The 14,146-nt window shown below is 46.9% G+C and overlaps 1 protein-coding gene across 1 annotated transcript in view; it reads right to left on the bottom strand.

Moving 5' to 3' along the window:
• GKAP1 (G kinase anchoring protein 1) overlaps positions 1-14,146 on the bottom strand; it is a 282,106-nt gene that overhangs the window by 138,576 nt on the left and 129,384 nt on the right. Inside the window, exon 8 of the mRNA XM_030193693.1 lies at positions 10,249-10,350. Within this exon, the coding sequence (XP_030049553.1) occupies positions 10,249-10,350 (102 nt within the window). The remainder of the gene's footprint in view (positions 1-10,248; positions 10,351-14,146) is intronic.

Here is a 14,146-nt window from a genome sequence, read left to right as displayed (position 1 = left end):
GTACATGCTAAGTTTAACTTTTTTGGGGTTCCGAGTTCAATTTTTGTCTAAATATTTTTATTTCTGATACATGATCCCATGTTCTGTATTTGGTGAGGGTCTGTTGGTGTGACAGTAATGGCAGGTTGGGAAATTGGAGGGAAGGCAGGGAGGAGAGGGGATCAGGGAGGGGGCCCTAGCATGTCTAACACCAGTTCTGACCCTTGCTGTATAGCTGGTAGGGATCCCAAGCCTCCCAGCTGAGGACTTCCTCCAAAGACGGCCATAACTTCCTTCTACCAAGCTCTGCAGTCAGTGACAGCATGCTTGAGTCACCGACAGCTAAGCACGCATAGGGTGCTGGCACCAGTGGTTTACGGATGTTGCTACTGCCTGTCAAGTTTGGTAAAAGGGAGTTCTGGCCACCTTCAGAGAAAGTCTTCAGCTGACAGAGTTTGAGGAGCCTTATTAGCTAATGTATTTATATTTTGCGGTAGGGCAGAGAAAATATTGTGCCCACCCACTTTGGGCTCAGGCCCATCCAAAATTGGCTGTCTGGCTACGCCACTGTATCCAACTAGTAAACTTATCAAGCTGGATACCCAAGTTTCAGGGTTTACCACCCTACTGGAGAGGTAGCAGACAGACCTTAACCAACAGATTACTGAACAACAACTTTTAGCACTTTTTGACATTCTGGGTGGTTATGTTAAATCTGCAAATTTGCAGGACACCCAGTACAAATCTTTCATAGATACTATCTGACTCGGACTAAGGAAGCTTGGTTAGGGCTCTGGGATAGTGATGTATGTCTCAAATGTAAACACCTAGTTGGTACATATGTCCATTCCTTTCTGGAGTGTTCTCAGTTGTCCATCTAGAATCAGGCTATTGGTCATATTGAAGCTACGCTACCTTGTTCGGTAGAGTGGGATTATGGGACGTTGCTACTAGGGGCTCAAGACTCTTTGGAAGTACAAGGGTTGACTACACCACCACATCGATTTATATAATGCTATACTTCTTATTAAAAGGTGATTCTAGTGTATTGGCTATCAGAAGACCCTCCACCTTCACAACAGTGGATGGCTAAAATGAGGGAGTTATTTAACTTTGAAATTCTCACTTACCAGTGGTCCCACCACATGGTCAAACGAAGTTACGTTGTCCTGTGGTGAACTTTCTTGCGCTTGCAGCCACAGGGAGGGGCTTTTGTCCCTGGGATCTGAGACAGCAGGGGAGGGGGAGTGACGTACATGGGGTGAGTGGTAGGATGGATGTCGGTGGGATAGCCTATACTGTATATATATACACACACACATATATATATATATACACACACACACATACACTCACACACACAAAATGTACCAGTGGTTGGGGTGGACACTGAAGGTTTGAAGTTGCCAACCTAGACTTCCCTTATTTTGATGTTGGAAAGCGGTATCTTCTATGCATAGGGGGCAAGGCATGTGATGTCTTTTGGTATGCCTTTTCCTTTTCTTCTCAATCTTGTCGTTCTTGCTGATATAATATTTGTTTGCTATTGGCTGTTCATTATGCCTATTGGTTTTAAATAAAGATTTTTTTTTTAAAAGCATCTACGTTAGCATCATTGCACTGGCTGTAAATGTTTATAAGATTGAATTCAAGGTTCTTACATTGATCTTAAAGGACTGAATAATGCAGGTCCATCTATGCTTGCTTCTACTCTTAAAACCTACATGTTCTTTAAGGTCTGAGCACAAGCACTTACTGGATGATCCAAGTTTTCGATCAGCAAATTTGTTAGGTCTCTGTCTTACTCCTTTTCAAACTGTGGGGCCTAAATTAGGGAATATTTTACCACTTAAAATTCACAACACATTGCTTTATTTCAGAAATAGTTAAAAACTTTTATTTTTAAAAGCATTTGGCAAAAGTAAGATGCTCTAAGGGAAAATAGGGTTGAAGGGCTGATCATGGCTACCCTGGATCAATCATTTATCAATGAATCTTTGTATAGAGATTTTGTTTTGTTGTCCAGGAGATGTGTTTTCATGATTGTGTATGTGATTTTTGTAATCTGCCAAGAATGTAGAATTGTGTGGAACAGAAATTTGGATAAACAAACCAACATAAGTGTAGCCATACTGGGACAGACCAAAAGTCCATCAAGCCCTATCCTGTTTCCAACAGTGGCAAGATTTCAAAAGAGTAAAACAGATTTTATGCTGCTTATCCTAGAAACAAGCAGTGGATTTTCCCAAGTCCATCTTAATAATGGTTTATGGACTTTTCATTTAGGAAATTATCCAAACCTTTTTTAAACCACGGTAAGCTATCTGTTTTTGCCTTTTACTACAATCTCTGGGAATGAATTCGAGTTTAATTGCACGTTGAGTGAAGAAATATTTTTTAACTTTTGTTTAAATTTACTACTTAGTAACTTCATAGCATGCCCTCTACTTATAGTATTTTTGAAAGTGTAAACAAGCGACTCATGTCTACCTATTGCACTCCACTCAGTATTTTATAGACCTCAATCTTATCTCTCCTCAGCCATCTCTTATCCAAGTTGAAGGGCCCTAGCCACTTTAGCTTTTCTTCATAGGGAAGTCATCCCATTCCCTTTATCATTTTCTAATTCTACTATATCTTTTTTGAGATGTGGTGACCAGAATTGCAAAATGGAACGATACAAAATCATTATAACATTCTAATTTTTGTTTTCCATTCCTTTCCTAATAATACCTAACATTCTATTTGTTTTCTTAGCCGCAGCTGCACACTGAGCAGATAGTTTCAATGTATTATCAATGATGACACCCTAACCCAGATTAACCTGAAACTATATACAAACTAGATGAGAGTGCAGCCTGGAACAGAATAAAACAGGCCTAGGAGGGTGGAGTTGGATTCTAGACCCCAAACAGATTCTGCAACACTGATTGCCCAAACCAACTGTCGTGTTGGGTATCCTGCTCAAGGCAGTAGTGAGATGTGAATGTGTGGACTGAAGATCACGTCGCAGCCTTGCAAATCTCTTCAACGGAAGCTGACTTTAAGTGGGCTACCAATGCAGCCATGGCTCTAACATTATGAGCCGTGACACGACCTTCAAAAGTCAGCCCAGCTTGGGCATAAACGAAGGAAATGCAACCTGCTAGCCAATTGGATATGGTGCGTTTCCAGATGGCGACCCCCATCCTGTTGGGATCAAAAGAAACAAAAAGCTGGAAGGACTGTCTGAAGGGCTTCGTCCGCTCCATGTAAAAGGCCAACTTTCTCTTGCAGTCCAAGGTGTGCAAGTTGCTTTCGCTAGGATGGGCATGAGGTTGGTGAAAGAATGTTGGTAAGACAATAGACTGGTTCAGATCTCCGACACCACCTTCAGCAGGAACATAGGGTGCGTGCGGAGGACTACTCTATTGTGATGAAAGTTAGTATAAGGTGCATCCACTACTAAGGCCTGAAGCTCACTGACCCTATGAGCTGAAGTAACAGCCAACAAGAAAACGACCTTCCAGGTCAAGTACTTCAGATGGCAGGAATTCAGCAGCTCAAAAGGAGCTTTCATCAGCTGGGTGAGAATGACGTCGAGATCTCATGAAACTGGCAGAGGTTTGACAGGGGGCTTTGACAAAAGCAAACCTCTCATGAAGCGAACAACTAGAGGCTGTCCAGAGATAGGCTTACCTTCTACCCGCTGATAAGCACTAATTGCACTAAGGTGAACCCTTACAGAGTTGGTCTTGAGACCAAAATCTGATAAGTGTAGAAGGTATTCAAACAGGGTCTGTTTAGGACAAAAGGGGATCTATGGCCTTGCTGTCACACCAGACGGCAAACCTCCTCCATTTAAAAGAATAACATCTCTTAGTGGAATCTTTCCTGAAAGCCAACAAGACCCAGGAGACACCCTCCGAAAGACCCAAGGAAGCAAATTCTAGGATCTCAACATTCAGGCCGTGAGAGCCAGAGACTGGAGGTTGGGATGTAGAAACGACCCCTCGTTCTGAGTGATGAGGGTCAGAAAACACTGCAATCTCCACGGTTCTTCAGAAGACAATTCCAGAAGAAGAGGGAACCATATCTGCCGTGGCCAGTATGGCGAGATCAGAATCATGGTTCATGGTCTTGCTTGAGTTTCAACAAAGTCTTTCCCACCAGAGGTATCAGAGGATACGCATACAGAAGGCCTGTCCCCCAATGTAGAAGGAAGGCATCTGATTCTAGTCGGTCGTGGGTCTGATGCCTGGAACAGAACTGAGGGACCTTGTGGTTGACCTGAGTGACGAAAAGATCCACCGAGGGGGTGCCCTACGCTTGGAAGATCTTGCGGGCTACGTCCATATTTAGAGACCACTCATGTGGTTGCATTATCCCGCTCAGCCTCTTAGCCAGGTCATTGTTTACGCCTGCAAAATAAGTGACTTGGAGAAACATGCTGTGTTGGTGAGCCCAATGCCACATCTGGACGGATTCCTGAAACAGAAATGAGATCCGGTGCCCCCTGCTGTTGGTGTAATACATTGCAGCCTGATTGTCTGTTGAATTAGATAATTTTGGTGGACCCAATCTCTGAAAGCCTTTACCAGCTTCCAGATCGCTCGGAGCTCCAGTAGACTGATCTGAAGATTCATTTCCTGGAGGGACCAAGCTCCTTCAGTGTGAAGCCAGCACCTTTTGCGGCTGAGGAATTTGAAATGGAGTCCCACGTCAAACTGGACTGAATTGTCCACCAGTGAGAGAGAGCGTCCAGCTCTAGGGACACATGGATAACATCCTCTCTAGATTCCCCGTGGCTTGGCACCACTGAAAAGCTAGGGACCATTGAGCAGATCTCATGTGAAGGCGTGCCATGTGTAAAGTACACTGTGGAAGCCATGTAGCCTAACAATCCAACATCTGCCGAGCAGTGACCTGCGCTGCAATGTCCGAACCTGGACGCTAGGGAAACAAGATTGTCCGCCTGCATCTCCGGGAGGTGCTCAAACAGTCCTTGTTTCGAGCAGGGCTCATATGAACTCCAATTGTTGAACAGAATGGAATTGGGATTTGGGGTAGTTTATAACGGACCTTAGTAGCTCCAGCACCAGAACAGTCATCTGCATGGATCCCAAGCACCGTCCTCCGAGATGCTCTTCACCAGCCAATCATCGAGATAAGGGAACACATGAACTCCCAGTTTGTGTAGCACACTGTGACTACCACTAGACACTTGGTAGACCCTGAGAGCTGACGCGAGGCCAAAGGGCAACATGCGGTACTGAAAGTGATATGTTCCCAGCCAAAACTGAAGATAATTCCGGTGTGCTGGAAGTATCGGGATGTGTGTATATGTATCCTTCAAGTCCAGAGAGCATAGCCAATCGTTTTTCTGATCATGGGAAGAAGGGTGCCTAGGTTAACCATCCTGAACTTTTCACGAAGTAGGAATTTGTTCAGGGCCCTTAGGTCTAGGATGGGACGCATCCCCTCTGTCTTCTTCTGCAGAAGAAGTACCTGGAATAGAATTCCTACCCTTCTTCCCCAGTGGAACGGGTTTGACCGCATGAGCCTTGAGAAGGGCAGAGAGTTCCTCTGCAAGTATTTTTTATTTAAATTTATTTTTAATTTATTATTTTTTTTTTTTGTTACATTTGTACCCCGCGCTTTCCCACTCATGGCAGGCTCAATGCGGCTTACATGGGGCAAAGGAGGGTTAAGTGACTTGCCCAGAGTCACAAGGAGCTGCCTGTGCCTGAAGTGGGAACTGAACTCAGTTCCTCAGTTCCCCAGGACCAAAGTCCACCACCCTAACCACTAGGCCACTCCTCCACTCCTGCCTGTGCTGAGAGCTGAAAGAATGGGCTCTCAGTGGACAATTGGGAGGTTTGGAAAGCAAATTGAGGGTTTATCCGAGCTGGACTATTTGAAGAACCCACCAATCGGAGGTTATGAAAGGCTATCTTTGGTGGAAAAACTTTAACCTCCCCCCAACCGGCAAGTTGTCCGGGACGGACACTTGGACAGTGGCTGTGCTCTGCTGTTGGCGGTCAAAAGCTCGTCCCTTGATTTTGCTGGGGAGCAGCAGGGGCCTTAGGCTGCTGTTGACGAGAACGAGCGCACTGGGGTGGAGCCTGAGCAGGCTGGAGAGTCGCAGGAGCGTACCTACACCTACAGTAGGAAGAGGGAGCACTGCACGACTTGCCAAAATACCTCCTGGATGAGGAGGCAGTTGCAGAAAATGCATGGCGGGAGAGAGAAGACACAGCCAGTATGCTTCTTGATTTGGTCAGCGACCTCCTCTCCAAAAAGGTTATCCCCCCAGCAAGGGGCATCCACCAACCTCTGCTGAACAGAATGTTCCAGGTCAGAAATACGCAGCCAAGAGAGTTTGCACATTGCTATACCTTGGGCACAGATCCTGGATGCCACGTCAAAGGCATTTTAAGTGCCCCGGCCAAGAACTTGCGACACGCCTTCTGCTGCTTGACCAACTAGCGAAACGGCTTGGTCTGCTCCGGAGGGACTGCATCAACCAAGTCTGACAGCTGCCTCACTGAGTTCTGCAATACACGCTCGTGAAGAGCTGGTATGACTGGATACGGGCAATGAGCATAGAGGCCTGATACATCTTTCTCCCAAAAGAGTCCAGGGTTCTAGCTTCCCTGCCTGGGGGAGCCAAGGCATAGTCCCTATTACTCCTGGCTCTCTTGAGAGTGGCGTCCACCACCATGGAGTTGTGAGGTAACTTAGACCTCATAAAACCAGGTTCCCCTTGGATCTGATACTCTATGCAATTTTCTTGGGAACCAAAGACATCCTTGAGTACCTCATGGAGAGGAGCCATCACTGTCTCCTTAAGAGGGGAGGTATAGTCCAGGACCTCAAGCATCTTAGCCCTGGGATCATCCTCCACTTCTACGGGAATGGATGCCTCAGCCATTTCCCGCACCAAAGCTGTGAAAGAGAGGCTCTCAGGTGGAGACAGTCTCCCTCAGGTAGAGAGAGCTCAAAGGGATCCCATAGGACTCATCGGAGGAAATACCTGGGATCCTCTTCTGATTCCCATGAGCGCTCCTCCTCCAACGATTTACCACATAACTTATGCTTATTATCTGTTACACTGCTGTGTACCTGTTGCTGTGCCTGACTGCAGCCACTACCTAGAGTCATCGCCTCAATGTAGTCCTGAAAGCTCAAATTCAAAATGTCCAGCCCAACATCGGATAAGTGTACCCCGTCTGTTCTACAGAGGCCATCGCAAGATTCTGTTAATAATTCATGTGTAATAACGTGCCCTTTTATCGTGTGCATGAATTTTTTCATCCATCTATTGATCTTTTTTCTGGTCTTATCGACCGACTGGTGGGATCTCTCACCTCTCCAAACCCGCCTTGGGATGATATTGGACCAAGCTAAACGCAATCATGGGACTAGGCATGCCAATTTGAGCAGATCGTTCTGAATGTTTTTTAGTAATAATACGCTGCTAACCACTGCCAGATCATTACCTCCCAAATGAATGATTATCGCATATGGAACTGGTTGTGTCTGCACCGTCCATAAGACAGTCGGCAGAAACTGCGCCCAAGTCATCCCTTTAATGCCTATCCATCTTACTGATACCTTGTCAGTGGGCATCCCCAAATTCTCCCCGGCCGGTCTTAACACTGCCCTTCTATGTGCCCAGTATATATACGAGTGTCCGCATATCCAAATTAGCCTAGTGGTTAGTGCAGTGGACTTTGATCCTGGGGAACTGAGTTCGATTCCCACTGCAGCTCCTTGTGACTCTGGGCAATTCACTTAACCCTCCATTGCCCCTGGTACAAAATAAGTATCTGAATATATGTAAACCGTTTGAATGTAATTGCAAAAAAGAAAGGCAGTATATCAAGTCCCATTTCCCTTCCCCTTCCCTCCTTGGTGTCGGATAGCATCTCCCTCAGGGAAGTCCAAGACCAGGCCCACCTCAATGTCGAGGAACAGTGTTCTCGAGAGCAGCATTGAGAAACCGGCTCACATCTCGACTCAGGCGAAGCTTCCTCCACCAACGTCGAGGGGGTGCCGGCCTGGGTGGCAGTCAACACCGGGGCCGCAAGCGGCGCTGGCATTGGAGGGCACAACGTGGGCTGAGGGCCAGGCACGGCCACAGAGGAAGGTTTGGCAGGCGCAAGCACCCCTGATACTGACTCACATCACTGCACGAGGTCATCCAGAAGCTCAGGGAGCAAGGCCCGGATGTGCTCATCAAGGGCTGCCATCAGGAAAGGCTGTGGGGCTGGCTGGGGCGCAGGCTGCAGAACTGCCGGGGCAGGTTCGAGAGTAGGATCTGAGCTGCTTGGAGACGCATGCATCAGCAGCTCCTGGATGGAGGTGGAACGGTCCTCCCGGTACCGATGCTTCTTGGGTGCTGAATCCTTCAGCGCTCCGGAGCTCCCGGCACCAAGTGTCAGTGGAAATCGATGATGGTGCTTCTTCGCCTTTGCCTGATGCATGTCACCCAAGCTCCGCGGTGCTGACGAGGACAACATCGAATCCTCTTGTCACCTTGGGATCGGGTCCGACAATGGACGTTCCTGGGGGGCCTGCATAGCAGGAGGCCTCGAGACAGGTAGAGACCCACTCGATGCCTCACTGCTCCCAGTATCTTGGGGTTTCAAAGCAGCCATTCCTACCATGACTGCTGATGCTGGTATAGCACTCGATGTCGACGCCAATGCCTTCGACCTCGATGCCGAAGAATCGGACTGGGCTCCAAAAATCTTCTCGCGTTGAGCCTCCCAGGAAACTTGGGTTCTTTTCCTCATACGAAGACAAAGGACACAGTTAACAGGGCTATGGTTGGGTCCAAGGCACTGAAGACACCAAGAATGGATGTCTTTTCCGGAGATGGTCCCTGTTGCATCGGGTAAAATCTTGAAGTCACAGGGAGTCTTCGTGGACGTGGAAGAAAAAATGGCTTTGGCGAAATTAAAAGTCGCAATGGTGCCGAAAAAGGGGAACGGCACAGAAAAAGAGAGAGACCTGACCGGGCAGGCCTAAAAATGGCCCACGTCATGCGGCGGGCTTGCGTTCCTCAAAGCTCTAGATTTTTTTTCTCTGGTAATTTTGCCGGAGGGGTGACACAGGATCGTGTCTACCCACTTGTGAGAAGAAGCAAGCCTGTTTTCCTCAAAGAATGATACAAATCAAACAAACAGAGTCTGAAACTAGATCTATGATAATACTCATGAGACAAAGGTAAAGTTTAGTGCCAAGGGTAATAATCTGCAAGACTAAAAGAAGAGGATGATTAAAGTAGAAAATGCATCAGAGTAAACTACTTAAAGACAGAATAAGAAAAGCAGAATCCCAAAATGCTTTTCACAAATAAAGGTTAAGGCATTATATGCAGCCACATCTATGAGAACAGTCTAGCTAACAAATCTTAATGGAAGACACCATGAACAAGTCCAAAGACGGCTAATGCTGCATTTGAAGAATAACATTTTTTGCCATTGGCTGTCTTAGGACTTGTTCATGGTGTCTTTCACTCTTGTGCTGGCTCTCTCACTTTTTGTGGAAGGTTTGATTTCATGTCTTTGCTTTTTGTTTAACAAACCTTAATGTCTGACCTACCCAACAGCAATAAAGCTCCAGCATGGAAAACCACTGCTGTCATTACTATTGATGTAGAGGCAAATTTTAGAAAGGACTTATAGAGAGGAATTCAAACATCTAAACACATGGAATGCCCATGTTATTTTACAAGAGCCTCTGCAAACATAAAGCCTCTCGTAAAATAGGAGCAGGACTGCACATCTTGGCCCTTACAAGCCCAGAGGGGATTTTAGAAAGCTGGATGTGGGGAAAAAGCATAACTCCCTTCCTCCCCCTCCCTACATGTGGTAGCAGCTTTCTAAAATAGTTGCTCCCTCTGCATAGGGCCCTGCTCCCAATATTGGCAGCCTGCTCCCTGATAGCCCATCAGAGACCACTTCAATAGCACTCGAACCAAACACCATCACAGAGAGCCCCTTCAAGGGCACTTGAACCCCCCCCCCCCCCGCAGGGAGGACCTCACTATCACAGAATCCCCCCCCCCCGTATAGAGGCCCTCACCACCACAGAATGCCCCCTCCCCCATAGAGAGGCCCTCACCACCACAGAATGCCCCACCAACCCCGTCCCACGGGGAGCCCCCTCTTGTTGGCATGAGACTGAACATGTGGTAGCTTCCAGACTCAACAGCCCCCCCTAGAGCCCAAGGCCCCCTGAAATACACTTAATTGCAGCAGAAGAAATTAGCACACATACCTCCCATTGAGCTATTACTTTTTTCAACTGCTGGATCTCTTCACCTTTCTTTTCAATTTCCAGTTTTAATTGTTCTGTTTTTCCATCTTTCAAAACCAGTTCCTATGATGAGTAAACATAAGACACAAAAAATAAATTTCAAAACAAATCAAATGTACATTAATTTTATGAATAGAGTATGCCATACTAAGTCACTAAGAAGGTGACACTAGAGAGAGATTATGGATGTATCATTCCATCATGCAGTTGTAGAAAACAATTTCTTAAAACACAGCCTATAGGAGACAACTCTGTGGGTGCTGGAGAACCCCCAATATTGGGTAAACTCCTAAACTGTGACCAGGGAGGGTGCAGTTTCTATTGGGTTTAGCTCTCCCAATCATTTTGAAAAGTTGGCTCCTATGACACAACCAACTTTCAGTATGGAAAAAAGAGCATTACCACCTTGCTCAAATATTGGAGGGTGGGGAGAGTTACGATAGTGTGAAATCTTAAGCAAAGCTATCTTCATATCTACAGCAGATACAGTGTGGCTAGGTGCAAATAATCTAAAAACACATCCAATACTGGATATAACGCATATTATGCAATTTTGGAAGAGACAGTATATTTCCTTTGGAGGGCAGTGTACATGTCACAGACTGATGATGTTTTGTTAAAAATAGTTCTGAAAAGACCATCTCTTTACTGACCACCACCGATGATACTGTTTTGCATGCATAACAAAGAAGGGTGTGAGAAGCAAGGAAAGGGATATGGAGGAATGAAAGAATGCAGGATATGGGTTCAGAGACTGACATTATAATGAGAAATGGAGGGGTAAGAATGAACTTTGTGGAGTACATCTATGTTTAACTCCAACAAACTAAGAGCAAAAACATTAAAGGGGGAGAGGGTAATCAACGTGGGCTATTGTTAAGATGTGTTTATTTTGTCATTAGCTTCTGCTATTATAGCACAGACCCCATTTTATGCAATGAGACTGGTTACATTAGATCAAGAGGGGAAGGAAGGAAAAAAAAGTGTCTTAATGATAGCCCACGTTGATAACTTATCAAGCTGCATTAGGGCACTAACCCACGTCATTTGCCCCTTAATGCATGCTCAACGGCTCTAATGCTGGCTGTGGTGTCCTAATGCAGTGAATAAACGTGTTACTCCATGTTACATAGAAATGAGATACGAAACTGCAAATGCACGTAAAGCAGCTCATTACTATGTAAATAGTATACCGAGGCTTGCAGTGTGTCCTAGATGGAAATCACAAGCTGTGGTTATTTTACTACTACTACTACTTAACATTTCTAGAGCGCTACTAGGGTTACGCAGCGCTGTACAAATTAACAAATAAGGCCAGTCCCTGCTCAGAAGAGCTTACAATCTAAAGGACGAAATGTCAAGTTGGGGTAGTTAAGATTTCATGAGAAGAGGTGTAGTGATTAGGTGCCGAAGGCGACATTGAAGAGGTGGGCTTTGAGCAAAGATTTGAAGATGGGTAGGGAGGGGGCCCGGCGTACGGGCTCAGGGAGTTTGTTCCAAGCATGGGGTGAAGCGAGGCAGAAAGGGCGAAGCCTAGAGTTGGCGGTGGTGGAGAAGGGTACTGAAAGGAGGGATTTGTCTAGAGAGCGGAGGTTACGGGTGGTGACATAAGGGGAGATGAGAGTAGAGAGGTAAGGAGGGGCTGCAGATCGAGTGCATTTGTAGGTGAGTAGGAGAAGCTTGAACTGTATGCGGTATCTGATCGGAAGCCAGTGAAGTGACTTGAGGAGAGGGGTGATATGAGTATATCGGTTGAGGCGGAAGATAAGACGTGCGGCCGAGTTCTGGATGGATTGAAGGGGGGATAGATGGCTAAGTGGGAGGCCGGTGAGGAGTAGGTTGCAGTAGTCAAGGCGAGAGGTAATGAGAGAGTGGATGAGAGTTCGAGTGGTGTGCTCGGAGAGGAAGGGGCGAATTTTGCTAATGTTATAGAGGAAAAAGCGACAGGTCTTGGCTATCTGCTGGATATGCGCAGAGAAGGAGAGGGAGGAGTCGAAGATGACACCAAGGTTGCGGGCAGATGAGACGGGGACGATGAGGGTGTTATCAATTGAGATAGAGTGAAGGGAGAGGAGAAGTGGGTTTGGGTGGGAACACGATAAGTTCCGTCTTGGCCATGTTTAGTTTCAGGTGACGGTTGGACATCCAGGCAGTAATGTCGGATAAGCAGGCCAGTACTTTGGCCTGGGTTTCCGCAGTGATTTCTGGTGTGGAGAGATAAAGCTGGGTGTCGTCAGCATAAAGATGACAGTGGAAACCATGAGAAGAGATTAGGGAGCCTAAGGAAGAGGTGTAGATTGAAAAAAGAAGGGGCCCAAGGACAGATCCCTGGGGAACTCCAACAGAGAGTGGGATAGGGGAGGAGGATGAAACATGAGAGTGTACTCTGAAGGTACGATGGGAGAGATAAGAGGAGAACCAGGAGAGGACAGAGCCCTGGAACCCAAAGGAGGACAGTGTGTCAAGAAGTAGGTTGTGATTGACAGTGTCAAAGCGGCGGATAGATCGAGGAGGATAAGGATTGAATAGTGACCTTTAGATCTGGCGAGGAACAGGTCATTGCAGACTTTAGATAGTGCTGTTTCTGTCGAGTGTAGGGGGCGAAAGCCGGATTGAAGCGGATCGAGGATGGCATGAGAGGAGAGGAAATCAATGCAGCGGTTGTGAATGGCGCGTTCAAGTATCTTGGAGAGGAAGGGTAGGAGGGAAATGGGGCGGTAGTTGGAGGGACAGGTAGGGTCAAGTGATGTATTGGGCTGCCAAGCAACAGCCCAATGCTTCCAGGTTGTTCGTTAAAGGGGCCAACACCAACGGTTCAGTGTGGCCTCCTCACCATACAGAAAACTCCTCTTGGGCTCACCTCCAGTCAAATCTCTCACCTTTTTCTACCTCAAGCAGCCCCCCCCCCCCCCAAACTAAAGACCCCCTAGTGACCTCCTGTAATTTCCCCCCCCCCCATACCTACCTTACTGGAAGCCTCTAGTTTCTAGTGGGGCAGGCAAGTGTGATCCCCAGTCACTCCTGCCCTCGTGGGTGCCTTGCTCCAAAATGGCGCCAGTGACCCCTAGCTGTAGTCTTGTGGTACTACCTCTGAGAGCCATGTTTCCATACAAGGGCATCTTATACAGAAACATTACCCCTAGTTGTAGTACCAGACTCTTGCCTACCCCACTAGAAACCAGAGATTTCCACTAAGTTAGGCTTGGTGGGGATGTGGAAGGGTGGGGGAGCAGACAATTGCAGGTTGGGGAGGGTTGGCCTCTGGAGGGGACTTTTAGGTTTATGACTTATTAATTTATTTTTGGTTGGTTTATGTTTATTGTACCAGGGAATTAGTAAGGGTTTTTTTGTGGGGGGTTGTGTGTGTGTGTGGGGGGGGTGGGGGGGGAGGGATGCACTCCAGGAATTATTTGAATCACAAGTCTGGCCCTCTTTAACAGATGGCCCAGAAGTATCGGCCAATGGCTTGGTGGCTGATGCTAATGGGCCAATGGAAGTAACATGTTACAAACAGCATATTCTTTTACTAGTAAAAAACGCCCGTTTTTCATTGAAATGAAATGGGCACTAGCAAGGTAATCACCTTCTGCCATTAATGTTTTTTAAGGGAAGTTCCAGCGTCCCCCCCTCCCCTCCCAATTCCAGGGTTCCCCCTCCCTTCGTCCCAGTTCCAGAGTCGCCGTCCCTCCCTCCCTCCCAGTTCCAGGCCCCCTCCCTCCAAATTTTAAAAGTCATCCTGACTTACCTTGTCGGGGTTATGGCAGCTGGCAGCAGCGGTAAAAAGTGTGCAGGCTCGGCACTTACTTCAGTTTTCCCATCTCTGTCTCTCAGCTCTGGTCCCACCCTCATTTCCTGTTTC

This window comes from Microcaecilia unicolor, chromosome 2 (genome assembly GCF_901765095.1).
Source record: "Microcaecilia unicolor chromosome 2, aMicUni1.1, whole genome shotgun sequence".
Lineage (NCBI taxonomy): Eukaryota > Metazoa > Chordata > Amphibia > Gymnophiona > Siphonopidae > Microcaecilia > Microcaecilia unicolor.
This window is presented reverse-complemented; position numbering and strand designations above follow the sequence as displayed.